This window comes from Osmia bicornis, unplaced genomic scaffold (assembly GCF_907164935.1).
Source record: "Osmia bicornis bicornis unplaced genomic scaffold, iOsmBic2.1, whole genome shotgun sequence".
Taxonomy (NCBI): domain Eukaryota; kingdom Metazoa; phylum Arthropoda; class Insecta; order Hymenoptera; family Megachilidae; genus Osmia; species Osmia bicornis.
Window position 1 is genome coordinate 72795 of NW_025791396.1, and position 18446 is coordinate 91240.

General features: G+C 49.0%; 1 protein-coding gene across 1 annotated transcript; it reads right to left on the reverse strand.

The window, feature by feature from the left end:
• Positions 1-754: 754 nt before the first annotated feature.
• Positions 755-2434, reverse strand: LOC114881843 (eukaryotic translation initiation factor 3 subunit A-like). The gene has a single exon (XM_029198722.2). The coding sequence runs from the start codon at positions 2432-2434 to the stop codon at positions 755-757; it is 1680 nt and encodes a 559-aa protein (XP_029054555.2).
• Positions 2435-18446: the final 16012 nt, after the last annotated feature.

The window sequence follows — 18446 nt, forward strand, 5'->3', positions numbered from 1 at the left end:
GAAACTCTCATGGAGTCCCTCTATCTCCTTCCACTCCTTCCAACCCCATACCTCTGCTCCGTATGCTATTACCGTCCACACTAGCTTATCCCATAGCCATGTCCTTCTCTTCCAGTCTTTGCCGAATCTTCTTTTCCCTATCCCCCAGACCTGCCTCATCACCATTCCTGCCTTCCCAATCCTTCACCTGTAATTCACTTCCTCCATTCCTTCTGAACACAAAACCTAGATATTTAAATTGGTCTACCTCTTCTATCTTCTTACCCTTCCACCACCAGCTCGTTCTTTTCCATCTTCCTGCTCCTTTCCTGAATCTCATAATTTTTGATTTGTTCTGATTCAGTTCCAGTCTTTTCTCGTCCAGGTATCTTTCTAATCTCTCTAGCAGCGCTCTCATATCATCTTCCTCTTCTGCCAGCACCACCACATCGTCCGCATAAGCCAGTGTGTATATTTTCCTCCCTCCCATCTTTATTCCTCCTCCTCCACCCTTGCTCATCTTCTCTTCCATATCTGCTGTCAGTATGTTATACAGCAGTGGACTTAATGGGCATCCCTGTCTTACTCCTCTCGCTGTCCAGAATGGCTCTGAAATCCCGTCCCCTGTCCTCACCCTGCTTCTCGTCTCTCTCAGTATTTCTTTTACCCTTTTCCATAACCCTTCTCTCACTCCTCTATTTCTCATCGCTTCCATCACCACTCCCCTATCTACTGAGTCAAATGCTGCCCTCAGTTCTATGAAAAAGGCTACCATTTATCCCCTCTCCCTCTTTATCTGCTTGTTCACCAGATAATTTAACACGTATATATTGTCCGTCGTTCCCATCCCTCTCCTGAATCCTGTCTGATTTGCCGGTATCATTCCCTTTTCCACCACCTCCTCCCTTAGCCTTTCCGTCAGGACCGTCGCGTATACCTTATACAGCGTGGGCATTAGTGTCACCCCTCTGTAATCCGTTGCCCTTGTCCCATCCCCTTTTTTCTTTATTGGTGCTATTATCCCTTCCTTCCAACCGTCCGGCCATCCCTCTCCTCTCCATATTCTGTTACATATCTCCCAGGCCCAATCTAGCACCTCTTCGCCTCCGTATTTCCATACCTCATTAGGTATTCCATCCCCTCCTGTCGCTTTCCCGTCCTTCATCTTCGCTATCGCTTTCCTTATCTCCTCTTTACTTATGTCCGCTTCCTCATCTCCTTCCATGTCCCTTTCTCCCCCCATCACTACTTTCTCCTCTGATCCGCCCAGCAGATTGACGAAGTGTTTTCTCCACTCCTCCTCTTTTATGCCCGTTTTCGCCCTCCCTCTACTTTTCCTCTCCCTATTTATTATTCTCCACACGTCTCCTTCTGTTTTTGCCCCCCTCGCTTCTTTTTCGAATGCCTTCTTTACCTTTTCCTTCTTTGCTTCACACACTCTATTGTACTCCCTTTTGGCCTCCCTGTATTTCTCCCCCCCTATCCTTCCTTTTCTCCAGTCTCTTAGCGCCTTCCTCACTTCTTTTTTCCTCCTCATGCTCTCTTCGTCCCACCATCCTTTCCTCACCTGCGTTTTATTGTTCTCCTTTCCTCTTTCCAGTCCCTTTCTGAACTCTACCATCATTGACTCCATATCCTCTTCCAGGTTTCCCCTCCTTCTCTCCTTCCAGTTGATTTCCTTTTTGAAGTTTTCTCTTCCTTGCTGTGACCAGTTTCCTCTCGCCACTGGTTTCTTTCTTTCCTTTTCTTCTTCCTTCCCCACCCCCCAACCTTCCATTTTCAGTATGATTGGGTGGTGGTCCGAGTCAATCTTGTCCCCTATCCCCATTCTTTTCATCCTCTCCTTACCCTGCTCTTCCGCTATCACGTAGTCTATCACTGTATTCCCCCTTGCTCCCGTATACGTGAATTCCCCTTCTTCGTCTCTCCTGATGTTCCCGTTCATTATCTCCCAGCCTGTCTCCCTCAACGCCTCCAGCAGCACTCTTCCCTCCGCATTTCGTTTTTTGTCTTTTGATTTTCTTCCCCCCTCTTCTTCTTCTCCCCATATCTCCTTTCCTCCCCCTCCTTCCTCCCCTGTTCTCGCGTTGAAGTCCCTTCCTATTATTGTTGTTCTTTCCTCTTCTATGTCTTCCATTCTTGCCCTGATCTCCTTCATTTTCTCCTCAATATCCGTGTTCACGTATACCCCTATTATTCTCCACTTTTCTTCCCCTCTCCTGAATTCCGCTGTCATTATTCCCCTCTTCTCCTCTTCATTTATTATCCTTCCTTCCTTCTCCATCAGGTTCTCTCTCACCCCCATTAGCATTCCTCCCATTGCCCTTCCTTTTTTATTTTTCCTTTCTGCCAGCTGAGCTTCCCATCTATACCCTTTTGGCAGTCCTCCTTCTATCTTCTCCCACCCTTTCCGCTCCAGCCATGTCTCCATTAGTACTATTCCAAAAGTCCTCATCCTTGTTTCTAATTCCCGCACAATTCCAAAATCCTATTTCCCACTCTTCTTTTTCTCCACCACCCCTTACGTCCTTTCCCTCCTCGCACTTCTGCTTTCCTCTCCCTTCCCTTGCCCTCTTCCTTTCCTTCTCCCTCCTCTCGTTCACTATTTCTTTTTCCTCCCCCTCTTCCGTTCTACCCCCCTCACTCTCTACTTCCCTATCTCTTTTACCTTCCCGCCCCTCCTCTTTGTTCCTCACTTCTCTTCCCCCCTGCCGCATGTTTCCCCCTTATTTTCCGTCCATTCTCTTCCTTCTCTGTCCTTCAATGTCTCTCTCTCTTCATCCCACCTCCACCATTTTCCTTCTATTCCTAACCTTCCGTATTCCACCCATACGTCTCTTCCTTTTTCCTTTTCCTCCTTTGCTATCCTTCTTATCTTCCATTGAATCCTCCTCTCTTTCCATGTCAGATCTTCCTCTATTCTTTCCTCCTTCCCCCTCAGTGCCTTTTTCTTCGTCATCACTTCTCTCTTGCATTCCATAGACTTCAATTTTACTTGCACCATATTCGCCTCACTTCCCCCATCCATCCGCCTTACTGCCTTCACCTCCTCTACCGCGTCTTGTACCCCCATTATTTTCATTATCTCCTCTGTCTTCTCTTTCATCTCTTCTCTTTTCGTTTTCATCCCTCTGATTATTATGTTCTTCCTTTTCTCTTCCTTTTCCTTCCTTTCCCACTTGCTCTCCAGCTCCCTCAGCTTTTCCTTTATTATTTCCTTCCCCTCCCCTGTCTTTCCTTTCTCTCTTGTTCCCTGTTCTAATCTTTGTATTTTCTCTTCTATTGTTCTCCATTTGTTCTTTTCTCCTTCTCCTCTTTCTAACTCCTCCACTTTTTTCTTTAACATTTCCAACTTCTCCTCCATCTCTCTCTTCTGCCTTCTCCAGTTGTCCTCTCTTTTCCTTATTTCCTCTTTCAAATTCCCTATTTCTTTCTCTATTTCCTTTTTTACTCCCGCCATCTCCTCTCTCATCTCCTTCCCCTGTGTCCTTGCGTTGGCCTCTATTTTCTCGCTTAGTCCTTCTCCTATCTCTCTTATCAGCCTTTTCAGCTCTCCGATTCCTCCTTCCTCTTCTGTTCTCTCCCTTTTCTTTTCCGGGGACCTCTCCACCAGCTTGCTCTCCCTGAACATCCACCCCGTTTTCTGGGCTCTGTGGTCTCCCCCGTCTTCCCCCTTTCCTTCCTCTTCCGTTACCATTTCCCTCTTCCTTTTCCATATTTCCTCTATACTCTCCATGTTTCCCGTACTTAAGCTCTTTTCTCTTTTCAGTGCCTCCACGTTCGTCGGCCTTCCTCTCTTCCCCGCTTTATCTACTCTTCCTGTATCTTCTTTTCCTTCCCCTACTTTTTTCTTTTCCTTTACTTCTTCCGCCCTTTCCGCCATGGCTCCGTACTCTCGTCCGTCTAACTCTTCTTTACCAGCCGTGGCCTCTTCTACGCTGTCCTTTTCCCTCCTTCTCCTAGATGTCTCCTCCAGCTCTTCCCTTCGCGCGCTTTCGTCTTCTCTCACCTCCTAACCTCACAATTCGTGCCCCTCCTCACTTTCTGTTTTCCTCTTACTTTCGCTGTTTTCCGTTTGCTCTACTCTCTCACTTTTCCTACCCCTATCCAATTGCACTTTCTGCTACTCTTATACACACTCCCCCACTTATCTACACCTATTCACTGCTTTTTCGCTCCGTTTGTCTCGACACACGACCACTCCCGACCGTTACCACCACGGAACGCCTAGATTAATAAAATAATATTAGTATTTAATAATTAAATAAATAATTTTTTTTTAATTGAATTTATATAAATAGGTATTAATATAGGTAAATATAAGTTAATAAAATGAGAACGTTAAGATTATCTAATAATTAAATATTGATAATCTTAAAAATTGAATATAGATATTGTGACCCTTTCGGGGTTCACTCTATATTCTCTTCACACACTAGTTTCGTATAAACGTTGGGCGCCAGCCACTCGCGGTGGCACTCAAAATTTGGACAAAGGGACAGAATGGGGGTCGTTACAGGGGATGGGACTCGTGGCACTTACGTCCTTACAATCTCGCGGGGGAGTACGCAGGGAGGATTTGTCGAGGGTTAGGGAAGATCCCAGGGTGAGGAAGGTTCTCTGGAAGTTCGCACACGTTACGCGTAGGAGGATTTTGTGGACGGGAATAACAGGGGCTGGACAAAAGGGTTCGCAAAATATAACGACGGATAACCGGCGCGATACGCGGACACGAAAGTCGCAATCGAAGGTTGCCGTTGCCGAACTCACTCTTTTACAAATTATAATAGTAGTAAGGGCTCACCAAAACGCTTCACACTCTCTCGCACTTCGCAAATCGCTACTCTCGATATTTGCCAAAAATATCTACTTTCGCTTAATTAGATAGCCTAAGGCTCAATGATTTTTGGGGAGGGGATGGGACTAGGAAGGGGGGCCTTTTCTGGCAACGGAATAGGTTGGTTATCGATTGTCGATCGGCCGGTGTTCGGGATCGATGGGGCCGGCTGATCTGCTGCGGTGGCGGGCGGACTGAAGTCTTCGGGCTCGGCGACAGATGGCTCCGGGTGGACATTTGTATCAGCTGCTGGGCCGCTTCGTCCCTTTTTCCGAAGTCCCGCGTTGCTTTTCCTCTCCTGGAGGGTGGGAGGTCTGTCGCCGGCCTCGTAGCTCCTTTTTGCGGGTGATCCCTGTTGTCTCTTTTTCGTCGCCTCCATCGGCCCGACACCGGCGGGCGGGGAAAAGGGGTGAGGTGTTAGAAGGGTTAAGGGTCATTTCTAGGTGGGATTTGAGGTGGGAGAAGCGCAGCGATTGTAACGAGGGGGCACAGGTGTCACCACGTTACAACACCCCCCCGCCTTGACCGGAAACGGGAGATACAACGGGTAGGGATAAGGACTTAGGCGAACAGTAGTTTTGAGGGAAGAGAGATCCCACATCGGTGGGTTCTCGCGGACACTCATCCTTTCATGCTGCGCTCACATTCAGGAGGGGTCGCGGACATGAGCGACCCTCCTGTTGTCGTGTCGAATCGTAGCATTTTTAATTGATGGACCTGTAATAGAAACGGGTTAGTATCCGGCCGAAATCATAAAGAAAAAGAAAAAAAAAGGGGGGAGAATCTAGACGCTGGGTGGAGAAATTACGACTCAATTTTACCTGCCTTGGGTTTTGACTACTCGTTGTGCCGAAATTTTTATGCGGATTAAGGGAGGGTGGCAGGTATGCCTGATTCTTGGTAGGATGTTTGGAAGGGTTTCGTCGTTGTCTCGTTCGTCCGTCCGTTCGTCTTTGTGCCGGGCTGTCGTCCAAAATAATAAATAAAAAAAAAATGGGTCTTCGTCGGGTAAGGTGGGATTGGGTGTACGGGAGGGGTAGTATTGTTAGGGGCTCATTTAGGGTAGAGGAGGGTGGATGTAGGGGTAGGGACTGGAGGCAAGGGGGCTGTTATTCGTAGAAGAAGAAAGACGGAAAGGTAGAGGAGAACCAGGGGATAGTAAAGGAAAGAGAGAGGATAGTGGAGGAGAAAGAGTAGGAAAAGAGAAAGAATAGGGGAAGAGAGAGAATAGGGGAAAGAGAAAAAATAGGGAAAAGAAGAGAATAGGGAAAAGAAAAGAATAGGGAAAAGAAAAAGAATAGGCAAAAGAAAAGAATAGGGAGACGGAAGGAAAAATTTAGGAGAGGTTGTGGGGTTTGTAGATTTTAAGGGACATTAGAGGTGGCGGGGGGATTTTGAGGGACATGAGGGGTGGGATCTCGGGGGTTTGGGGACGTGAGGAGGGGGAGTATTCTGGGAATAGGGGTTCCGGAGGGGGATAGCGGGATAGGGTTTTGTGCAGGTATTTTAGGGATGGGGCTTGGGGTGGTGTGGTGGGGATTGGGGGAAGGTCGTAGCCCTTCTGGGCCCTCAGGCGTGCTGCCGCTGCCTGTAGGGTGGCCAGATGGGGGTCGACGGATGGGGTTGGGCGTGGGGAAGTGGTGGGGATTGGGGTGCGGGACGTTGGGGTTTTAAGCGAGCGGACTGCCGCTCTTATCCGGTGGATTTGGATGGTGGGGGAAGGACTTGGGTTGCGGGTTAGGGAAGTTGGTGTTTGGGGAGGGGTTGAGGGTGTAGGTGGTGAGAGGAAGTCGGAGGTGGATGATGTAGGAGGTGGGGTAGGGGATACGGGAGGGGTCTGATACTCGGACTCCTCCGAGTCCGTCTGGACCGCAATTTCGGCGGTCTGCGGCAGCGGCCGGCCTCTCCATAGCCGCGGCCGCCGCGGCGTCGGCCTCCTCCTTCGGGCCCTGGTCCCCCGGCCTCTACCTCCTCTCCTTGATGCAAACATCTGTTGGGGTGTAAGTTTGTTAGTAGGATTTTTCTTTGGTGGGCACTTTGCTGGGGGTGGCTTTAGTGGGGGTGGGTTAGTGTTAATTTTGGTTTCTGGTATCGTCGCTTACGGCTTACGCAAATGGAATTTTGTTATCGTTTGTTTTCGTTTTCCGAGATTTGAGCGCTAAGTTTTGTCTCATTATTGTCGATATTTAGGAAAATTCTAGGTCGTGGGATAGGTAAGGACATGAGGGGAGGTATGGAGGGTTGGTCTGTTTTTATTACGTTTATCGTAGGGTTTAGGGGGTGTTTTCGGGGTCGTCCTCGTCCTCGACGAGGGGGTGGGGTAGGAGCTTGTTGGGAGGGTATGATTTGCGTAGGGTTTGGGAGTATTTGGACTTTCCGGGGCCTCCCTCGTCCACGGCGAGGGGGTGGAGTAGGGATGGGTGTTGGAATTATGATTTGAGTATTGTGTGGAGGTATCGGAGTTTTCCTCGGTCTCCCTCGCCCTCGGCGTGGGAGTGGAACTGGAGTGGGTGGTGTGTTTATTATCAGTGGAGTGTTTTGGGGTGCTTGGATTTTTCGGGGTCTCCCTCGTCCTCGACGAGGCGCTGGAGTAGGGGTAGGCGAGGAAGGGGACGTTTGCGTGGGAGTTTGTTGTGGTATTTGTTGGGTGGAAATGTCATGGGTTTGCGAAGAAGGTCCTGGCTGAGAAATATTGGTAATATCTTGATTTAAGGAAGGGTTTTCGGAAATTGAATCGTCAAAATTTGGAGGGGGTCTGAAGGGTTTAAGGTCTTTAATATGGACTTTAGGAATGATATTTCCATCAGAATCTTTTAATTCGTATACAACGGGAGAAAGGATTTTTGAAATGGTGTAGGGACCTGAAAATTTAGGGGCGAGTTTGGACGCGAAATTGTGAGCAGCGGAGGAAAGGATTCGTTGGCGTCTCATGACGAGGTCACCAATTTGGTAGCGCTCGTCACGACGCCCACGATTATAATAGGAGGCTTGGCGGTAAGAGGCTTTTTCTAGATTTCGGTGGACAATGTCGTATAAAAGGGTTAACCGGGAAATGCGGTTGGACCATTCTTGGGGATCTCGGGGAATTATTAAAGGATCGGATTTAATTTCGTGGCGGAGGTTTTGAATAGGACGGGGGTTTCGACCAAAATTGAGGAACGCGGGAGAAACGAGGGAGGAGGAATGTACGGCGGTATTATAGGCAAAACAAAATTCAGGAAGGTGTTTGTCCCAATTTCGATGGTCTTCTCCAACAAACGTCGTGATCATGGTTTTGAGAGTTCGATTAACTCTTTCTACGGGATTTGCTTGGGCATGGTAGGGAGGAATTGTCGTCTGTTTGATTCCGTACATTGTCAGTCTGTTCGTTACGTCTCTGTTACAAAATTCTGTACCGTTGTCTGTAAGGAGGAATTTGGGACATCCCCATCGGTGGAGGACAAGGGACTCGAAAGCGGAAAGGATTGGTTTGGCGGAAGCTTTATGGAGAGGTTTTACTTCAATATATTTTGTGAAAAGGTCTTGGAAAACGAGGAGATATTTATTCTGGGATTTACTGGGAGGGAAGGGACCCATAATGTCAGCAGCCACGACGGTCCAGGGCGCCTCCACCGGGCGCTCCCGCATCAACCCCGCCGGTGGCCGCTGCAAAACTTTGCTTTGTTGGCATTGAAAACACCGTCTGACAAATTGGACTACATCCTGAAACATTCCAGGCCAATAGAAATCTTGCGTCAGACGGTAGTAAGTCTTATCAATGCCAAGGTGACCGGATTGGGGAGGATCGTGGGCGTCGGAAAGGGCTTTTTGGCGTAAGGAAAGCGGGAGGACTAATTTCCACCCGTCAAGGTCGGGGACGATGGGGTCTAATAGGGAATTAGGACGGTGGTAATACAATCGGTTATCTTCAATTGTCCAGTCGGGATATTTGGAGGGAAAATCTCTTACGTCACGGAGTTTATTGGAGTACCATGGATCGGGATCGTTACCGACGGCCGCCACGCCGTCTATTGGGTCGCCATACATTCGAGAGAGAGCGTCCGGCACGACGTTGTGGGTTCCCCTTCGGTGGACGATTTTCATCGGCTGGCCTTGAAGGGTCAAGGCCCACCGGGCCAATCGTCCAGTAGGGTCCTTAAGGTGGTGAAGCCACCGGAGACTATTGTGGTCCGTCACCACAGTAATTTCGGACCCTTCAATATAGGGGCGAAATTTTGGGGTTGCCCACACGACGGCCAGACACTCCCTTTCCGTCACGGAGTAGTTTCTCTCCGCGCGAGTGAGGGAACGGCTACCGTAGGCTATCGGGTGTTCTCCACCGTCTACGGTTTGGACAAGAACTGCCCCGATAGCCGTATCGCTAGCGTCAGTTTGGAGGGAAAAGGGAAGGGTAAAATCGGGACGAGCCAGGACGGGAGTTTTGGTGAGGGCCGTTTTCAAGGTTTCAAACGCGGATGCTTGCTCGGGACCCCATTCCCAAGCAACATCCTTTTGTAGGAGACGGGTAATGGGGGTTTGGTCTTTGGAAACATCTTTTAGGAATCGGGAATACCATTTCACCATTCCAAGGAAGCGTCGGAGTTGTTTTAGGGTAGCGGGTGGAGGGTAGGAAAGTATGGGTTCTATTTTTTCTGGATCGGCAATCATACCGTCCTTATTTATTAAAAAACCGAGATATCGGACCTCGGAACAACAAAATTCGCTTTTTTCGCGGTTTATTTCTAAGTTCGCCTCTCGTAATCTGGTCAAAACTTTCGCGAGCCATTCTAAGTGCTCCTCGTACGTGTCGGTCGCGATTACCACGTCGTCTAAATACGCGAAAATGTGTGGCTCCCAGTCGGGAGTGATCAATTTGTCCATGATGCGTTGGAAGGTTGCGGGGGCGTTGGTGAGGCCGTAGGGCATGCGGGTGAATTGGAAAAGGCCTCTACCGGGAACTGCAAAAGCGGTGATTTCTTTACTGGAGGGATCGAGGGGAACTTGGAAATATGCTTGGCTAAGGTCTAATTTGGAAATATAACGGGCAGTTCGGAGGCTATCGAGGATACTATCCATGCTAGGGAGGGGATAGGCATCTTTTTTGGTAACTTTATTGACGTCGCGGTAATCTATACAAAATCGGTAGGAGCCGTTGGGTTTGGGAATTAGGACGGGACGACTACACCAGGCACTAGAGGAGGGTTCAATTATATCGGACTGGAGCATGGAATCTACTTCCTTCTGTGCGGCTTCTAAGACGCGGGGAGCCATGCGACGAGGACGTTGTTTAATAGGAGGGTGGTTTTGAACATCAATAGAATGCGTGACAAGAGGAGTGGTTCCTAAGGTAGAGGATGGGGGTGGGATGAGGCGATCAAGATGGGTTTGAATTCCCGAGATTTCCTCGGGGGTTGCTTCGGAAAGTCCGGCGCAAGCGGGGTTTATGGGAAAGGGATCGGGTGAGGATTCAGGGTAGAAGGGGTGAAGGGGTCCGTTCGGAGTTCGCCAAGTCCTTAGATCTCCGTCTATGGTAATTCCAAACCGGGCGATAAAATCCATCCCTAGGACTACCTCATACCCCAATGACTCGCTTGCGCGGAGGGGGAGGTTGTGGATTTCGTCATCGACCTGGATCGCGACGGTGACCTTTCCGAGGATTCTCTCTTTGATGTTGTTGGCTAGGATCATGCAGGCTTGGGAAGGGGTTAAATGGAGTCTGAATAATTGAGCGATTTTGGGACCTGCATAGGAATGGGTTGCGCCGGTATCAAGGAGGGCTTGGAAGATATATTTACCGTGCTGCAAGGGGAGGAAAATGCGATTATCGGCGGGATAGGGTACTGGACGGGACTCTACTAAAGGGGATTTCCTTGGAGTTGGAATCGGTGCGGTTGAAGGAGTTTTCGGGGGTTTCTGGACGCGGGATTTGGGGGGTTGGATCGGGTTTTTCGGGGAGGTCGCGTCGAGCCTTACCGCCGACCTCCGCAGGCGTTTCCCGACAAACAATTCGGGCATTCCGGTGCAATGACGTCGAACTTGCCGCACCGGAAGCAAAACTTCCTCCTCGGCTGCTGGCAGGCGCCGAACCAATGCCCCGCTTGACCGCAGTTCCAACATTGGCCGGGAAGGGAGGATTGGGTGGAGGTAGCCGCGGGACGAGGAGGTAGTTGTCGGGAGCCGGAGGTCGCTTGGGAGTAGGAAGTGGGGCGGTTGGGGATTGACGCGTTCAGGGAAGTTGGGGCACGGTATCCGACAGGGGGTGGTACCATGGGAAGGAACATCAAACTGGGGATTTCGGTAATGGTGAGGGGAGGAGGAGGTGTAACGGGACGGTTGGAGGTTGAGGTTTGGGGGCGGTTCGAGGCTGGTGCATTTCGGGGGGTTTTCGGGACGGATTGGGATGCTGAGGAAGGTCGGGAGTACTCAGCGGCTGCCGCGAGTTTCGATCGCGGCCCTCCCGGTGGGGGCACGTACCCCGTTCCCGGGATCGTGAGGCTCCCCGTCGTCGGTGGCCCGCGATACTCCGCGCTGCTCCGCTGGGTCTCTTCCACCCACCTTCCCAGACGGAGTAAATCGTTAAAGGAATTGGGAGGGTGGAAGTCGACTACTAATTTGTAGCGAGGGTGGAGATTTCGAATTACTATTCCTAACTGTTCGGGAGTGGATAGGGGAGGTTCTAGGCGGTGGAATATCACTTGTAGTTTGGAAAGGTAGGTGGAGAGGGGTTCCCGCTCCCCTTGGGTGCGGGTCATTAGGTCCATTCTTAGGCGGTTTTGGTAGTTGCTCGGGGTGTAACATAGACGGAAGTTGTGCAGGAATTCGCCATAACTGGCCCAAGTATGGGCCTGCCCCCGCGCCCAGGCTCGCGCCTCTCCGGTCAAGGCATAGGGAATAGCTCGGATCAGTTCGGGTTCAGTAAGGTTCTGGGTGGTGGCAACCTCGGCCAAGGTTTCGAGGAATTCCTCCCTGTCTTCCCCGGGGGCTCCCGAAAAGGAAATCTTTTATTTACGGAATAATTCCGCAGCGCGAGCCTCGCCTATGGCAGGAATATAGGAAGGTTGGGAAGAATTCCCTAGGGGATGAAAAGGGTTGGTTCGGGAAAGGGAGGGTTCGGCGAAGTGCGGGGGTAGCTGAGGGAAAGAGGGGAAAAATGGAGGACAGTATGGGCGTTGGGAGGGGTATGGAACGGGGTAAGTGTAATCCATAGGGTTTGGAGCTTGGGTTAGTGCAGGGGTCGGTTGTGGCGGGAGGAAAGGATAGTGGGTTTCAGAGATTCTTTGTAGAAGGTGGGTACTACTTAGGGGAGGCGGAGCTGCCCCTAGGCTAGTACGGTACGGGTTGGAGGTATTTAGAGGACGAGTTGGAGGGTTAGGGGGTGGATTTTGAGGTGCGGGTATGGTGATGGGATCGATGAATGGATTTAAGGGGGGTGTGGGTAAGGGGGTAGAGTGCTCGCCGGTACTCGGGTCGGGCGCGAACGTAACCCTTTCGCGCCGTTCCCCGGCAAGCTGGGACTGATTTAGATCAATCGATGGAGGATTAACAGGAGTGGGACGGGAAACAGAAGTTACTGTGACTGTCGTGGTGGTTAGGGTGGTGGTTGAGGTCAGGGTAGCGGGGTTGGGAATGTAAGGTTGGGGGCGTATTTCGGGAAGGGATCGGTAGGAGGTTTCATAAGTGGGTGGATCGGCCGTTTCAGGCTCAGGATCCTCCGGTTGGCGGGAAGTAGGATCGGCGGTGGGATGCGGAGGGGAATCATCGACAGCCGGGGTCTCCCATGCCGTAAAAAGAGTAAATGGCAGGCGATCCCCGGCTGTGTCGAGCGCGACATCCCATGGCGCGGCATTCGGGCCGAGTACTCGCCGTATTTCCGCGCGAACGTACCGGTCCTGGAGATCCTGTAACTTTCCCCGTATATTCAACCGCGCGTGATCCATGAGTTGTATCAGCTCCACGACGTCTAGATTACCAACGCGCTCCCTTATTACCCGTGCCTCCTCCGAATCCATTTTCGCGATTTTTTTTCCGCGTTCCCGGCGGCAACGATACCAGAAAAACTGGGGAAAACAAAAAAAGGTAAAGGATCCTGAAAGAAAAGAGGGGTACAATTGCCAAAAGAAAAAAATTCAACACAAAAATATCCGGTTTTATTAGTTGGTTTTTCTGGAAAACCCAAGGCTCGGTCTTCAATAATCGGTGCTGAAAAAAAGGGGCGAAAGAAAAAAAAGAGAAATCTGAAATCGAAAAGGCTCGATAGAGTGCTCACGGTCGGCGAAAGCACGGCCGGGCCCTCGATATCGGCAAATCGCGAGCAAAGTTTTGAATTTGGGAGGATACACAATAGAAATATATATTTCGGCACAGATAACAATACCGTTCCACAAATTTCAATAACGAGGACGGTTCGGTCGAAAACGGCGTACGTCGATGACTCACTGTTTATCGTCCGTAGGACGTTAACGGATCAGATTTCAAACTCACGCCGCGTTCGACCGGCGACACTCGACAAAAAACAACAACAGGAGGTTCTCGGCAACGGGTACCTTCCGCGTCGCGGTTTCGAGATCTTTCGAATTTTTAACGGTAGAAATACAAAAATTTTCCTCTACGCGAGAGTTTTTTGAACAGGGATTTTCCAGGCCCCACGTTGGGCGCCAAATTTGTGACCCTTTCGGGGGTTCACTCTATATTCTCTTCACAAACCGTTTCTTATAAACGTTGGGCGCCAGCCACTCGCGGTGGCGATCAAAAGTTGGGCAAAGGGACAGAATGGGGGTCGTTACAGGGGATAGGACTCGTGGCACTTACGTCCTTACAATCTCGCGGGGGAGTACGCAAGGAGGATTGGTCGAGGGTTAGGGAAGATCTCAGGGGGGGGGTAGGTTTCTGGAAGTTCGTCTACGTTATGCGTGAGGATGCTTTTAGACAGGAATGTTGGGGGCTGGACAAAAGGGTTTCAAGAAATATAACGGGGGATGACCGGCGCGATACGCGTACACACAAGTTCGCAATCGAAGATCGCCGTTGCCGAAACTCACAAACTTCTACAATAATACGAAAGGGCTTACTTCGAACTCCACACTCACTCTCGATACTCCTTCGCACTCTCGAAATCTCTCTTTATAATCGCTTTCAATACTCAGTATGTTCGCTTGTTTAGCCTAGGGCTCAGTGACGGCTCGTCGTCGCTGCCGCGACGACGGGTCCGTCGCGGGATGATTTTTGGGGAGCGGATGGGGAATAGGAAGGGGGCCTTTTCTGGCAACGGAATAGATTGGTTATGGATTATCGATCCGCCGGTGTTCGGGTTCGATAGGGCTGGCGGATCTCCGGCCGTGGCGGGTGGACTGAGTTCTTCGGGCTCGGCGACAGATGGCTCCAGGTGGACGTTTGTATCAGCTGCTGGGCCGCTTCGTCTCTTTTTCCGACGTCCCGCGTTGCTTTTCCTCTCCTGGAGGGTGGGAGGTCTGTCGCCGGCCTCGTAGCTCCTTTTTGCGGGTGATCCCTGTTGTCTCTTTTTCGTCGCCTCCATCGGCCCGACACCGGCGGGCGGGGAAAAGGGGTGAGGTGTTAGAAGGGTTAAGGGTCATTTCTAGGTGGGATTTGAGGTGGGAGAAGCGCAGCGATTGTAACGGGGGGGGGGCACAGGTGTCACCACGTTACAATATATATAATAAATTAATATAAGTTAATAAAATAGGAGTTATTATTATTATTTAATAATTAAATATTGAATAATTTTTTAAAAATAGAATTTATATTAATATATATATATATATATATATAAATTAATATAAATTTGATAAAATAATGTTAATATTATTTAATTAAACATTAATTTTTAAAAAATTGAGTAATATATATATATAAATATAAATTAATAAAATGATATTAGTGTTACGTCCCGACAAAGAAAATTCCATTGTCTTCAATTTCAAAATTACGAAAGCGTCAGCAATCAGGAAGTTGGTTCATTGACTGACCTCCTTCGAGTCACCAGCGTCAACAAATTCTCTCTTCTTCTCGAAACGCTGCGTCGAAAATATGTAGCAATGATAGACATTCCAACAGGTCAATATACTAATGAACTCTTTCCTCCAAACCATGCGAAATCAGCATTTTCGACTCTAATAAAAAACCCGATTACGGACAATAGACACACAGTCGGCCATATAGTCGCGAGGTGCGCGGTCTCTCTGTCCGAGGAACGTGGATAGAGTTTGCAAGGTGCTGTTGAGTGAGTAGAAAAAGTAGTGAAGGGAGTAAGCAGTTGAGGAAGAAAAGTAAGTGGGAGTATAGTAGGTTTAGGGTTAGCAGCGTGCACGTGGGTAGGAAGGATAGGTGGCGGGTGAGTGGCGCTGAGCCACAGTGGCGGCGTGTGGTGGAGAGCGCGGGAAATACGTAGGGCGCGCGAAAGTTTAAAGTAGTTTGGGGTAGGCTAGGCAGTAAGGAATTCTGGGGAAGGAGATGGACGGAGATTCAATCGAGACAGGGAGGGCAGGGAATGATGAAATGGAGGGGAGCAAAGTCGAGGAAGGGAGAAAAAGGGGAAGACCGACAAAGGTGGAGTCGTTGAGTAGGGGGAGGAAGGGGAGTTTCGGGAATATAGAAGATATGTTAAGTAAAGGGAAAAGAAAAGAGAGGGGTATGGAGGAGGAGAAAGATAGTGGGGAGGAAGAGAAGATTTTTAAAAGAAGTAGACAAGTGGAGAGAACTCCAGAAAAGTTGGGAATGGAGAAATTGGAGTTAGAGAGAATGTTAAAAGAGATGAGGGAGGGGATGAGAAAAGATATTGGGGAGGATATAAAGAAATTAAGGAAGGAAATGGAAGAAGGGAGAGAGGAACTGGTAAAACAGCCAAGTGAGATGAGGGAAAGTTGGGAAAAAGAAAGGGTGGAATTATTGGGGAAGATAGAGGTGTTAGAAAAGAAAGTAGAAAGGCTGGAACGAAAGGAGAAAGAGAGTCAAGGATTGGGGGGAAACGAGGAGGGGAAGAGAGAGTTAGAGAGGAAAATGAGGGAATTAGTAATAAGAGTAGACAAAAAGGAGAGGGTAGAGAGAAGAAGAAATATTATAGTAAAAGGAGTGAAGGTGGATGGAAAGGAGGATAAAAAAGTTATAGAAGAGATATGGGAGATAATAGGGGTGAAAGAAAGAATAGAAGAAGTAAAAAGGGTAGGCAGGGTGAATAGGGAAGGAAGAAGTATGATGCTAGTGAAGATGGAGGGAATGGAGGGAATGGAGGGGAAGAGGAAAGTAATGATGGCAAGGAGGGAATCAAAAGGGAGACACGAAAGAACAGAAGATGATCTGACGACGGAGGAGAGAAGGGCGAGATGGAAGATAGAGCGGGAAGCTGAAAGGGAGAGGAGGGAGAGAAAGAGAGTACAAATAGGATATATGAGGATGTGGGTAAACAATAGAGTGAGAAGATGGGATGAAATAGAGGAGAAATGGATAGAGGATCAGGGAAACGAGTAAAGAGGGGTACAAAACAGAGAGGAGAGGAGGAGGAGTGTGTGAAAAGAAGAGTAGAAGGAAGGATAGGAGAGAATAGGAGCGTGTACAAGGTGGCTTTTTGGAATGTGGCTGGTTTGAAGAATAAAGACAGGGGGTTTTGGGAGGGAATCAGAGAATGGGATGTAGTGATTATGTGTGAAACGTGGATGGGCAGAAGGGAATGGGAGATAGTGAAAGGAAGGGCGACGAAAGGGTATGTTTGGGAAGTACAATATGCAGAGAGGAGAGGAAAGAAGGGAAGAGCGATGGGAGGGATGATGATCGGAGTGAAGGAAGGAATTAGAATGGAGAAGGATGAAAAGGAAGGGGAGGAAGAGGGAATAGTAGCACGAAAAGTATGGCTAGGGAAGGATGTATGGAAAATAATAAGAGTGTATGTGAATAAAGATCTGGAGAGGAAGATAGGAAGGCTGAGGGAATGGATGGAGGAAAAGGAGAGGGGGGTAAGGGTCATAATAGGTGGAGATTTTAATGCTAGGACGGGTGGACAAGGAGGTAGAATACAAGAAGAGGGGGAAAGAGAAGAAGAGTTTAGAAGATCGAAGGACAAGAAAGTGAATGGAGAGGGAAAGAGATTGTGTGAGTTTTTGGGAGAGCTGGGGTGGCAGATAATGAATGGGGACATAAAAGGCGACGAAGAAGGACAATTTACGTACACAGGAAACGGGGAATCGGTGATAGATTATGTAATAGGTAATGGGGAGACGAGGGAAAAAGTGGATAGGGTGGTAGTAGAGGGGAAAGTGGATTCGGATCACCAACCAGTGGTGGTATGGATAGAAGGAGGAAAAAGGGAAGAAAGAAAGAATAAGGGGAAGGGAAGAGGGGGGAGAAGGAGAAAAGGGTCGTGGACGGAAAAAAGAAGGGAGGAATTTGCGAAGAAGTATGGGGATGGGGAGGGTGAGGGAAAGGAAACAGTTGAAGAATGGGGAGATATAAAGAGAAAAATAATAGGGGTGTTAGAAAGGATGGAGAAGAAGAAGGAGAAAAAGGAAGGGAAAGGGTGGTGGGATGAGGAGTGTAAGGAGATGAAGAAAGAGGTTGAAGAGGAATTGAAAACATGGAAAAGAGAAGGGGGAAGTGGGAAAAAATTTAGGAGGGCGAGAAATAAACTAGGCACGTTGTGCAAAGAGAAGAAGAGAAGGGAAAAAGAGAGATGGGAGAAAGAGATAGAAGGGGTAAGAACAGAGGGAGAGGTATGGAAGATTGTCAATAGAGGAAGAAAACGTAGGAAGAGAGTGAATGAGGAGATTGAGATAGAGGTGTGGGACAACTACTTTAGAGGTGTATTAGGGGGAGTTAATTGGAGGGTTAGAGGTGAGGAGGGAAGAGGGGGAGAGGAGGATGAAGAAGAGGAATTGAGTAGAGAGGAAGTATGGGCAGTAATAAAAAGGTTGAAAGAGGGGAAAGCAACAGGAGGGGACGGGATTCCGAATGAAGTATGGAAGTATGGAGGGGAAATAGTAAGAGAGAGGAGATGGGAAATTTGTAATAGGGTATGGAGAGGAAAGGGTTGGCCAGAAGACTGGTCGGAGGGGGTGGTAGTGCCCATAGTTAAGAAAGGAGAAGGAGAAAATGTAGAGGATTATAGAGGGGTGACGTTGACGCAGACGGCGTATAAAATATATGCAGCAGTTTTAGCAGAAAGGCTAAGAAAAGAGATAGACGAGAAAGGGGCACTTCCCCCAAACCAGACAGGATTTAGGAAGGGAATGGGGACAATGGATAACATCTATGTACTGAATTATTTGATAAATAGACAGTTAGCTAAAAAGGGAGGGAAGATGCTGGTGCTATTTGTGGATATGAAGGCAGCGTTCGATTCAGTAGATAGAGAGGTGTTAGCAAGCTCAATGAGGAAGGCAGGGGTAAGAGAAGGGCTAGTGAAGAGATGCGTGGAGGTTTTGAGGGAAACGAAGAGTAAAGTGAGGGTGGGGGAGAAGGAAGGGGAGAGCTTCTGGACGAGTAAAGGGGTAAGGCAGGGTTGTCCTTTGAGCCCAATCTTGTTTACATTGTTGCTAGCAGACATGGAGGAGGAAATGAAGACAGGGTGATGGGGGGGTGTGAGGTTGGGAGGAGAAAAGATCTACACGCTGGCGTATGCGGATGACATAGCGGTGATGGCAGAAGA

Excerpts from the sequence above, each read along its gene's own strand:
- LOC114881843 (XM_029198722.2), bottom strand. The coding sequence starts at position 2,434 with ATGAGGACTTTTGGAATAGTACTAATGGAGACATGGCTGGAGCGGAAA.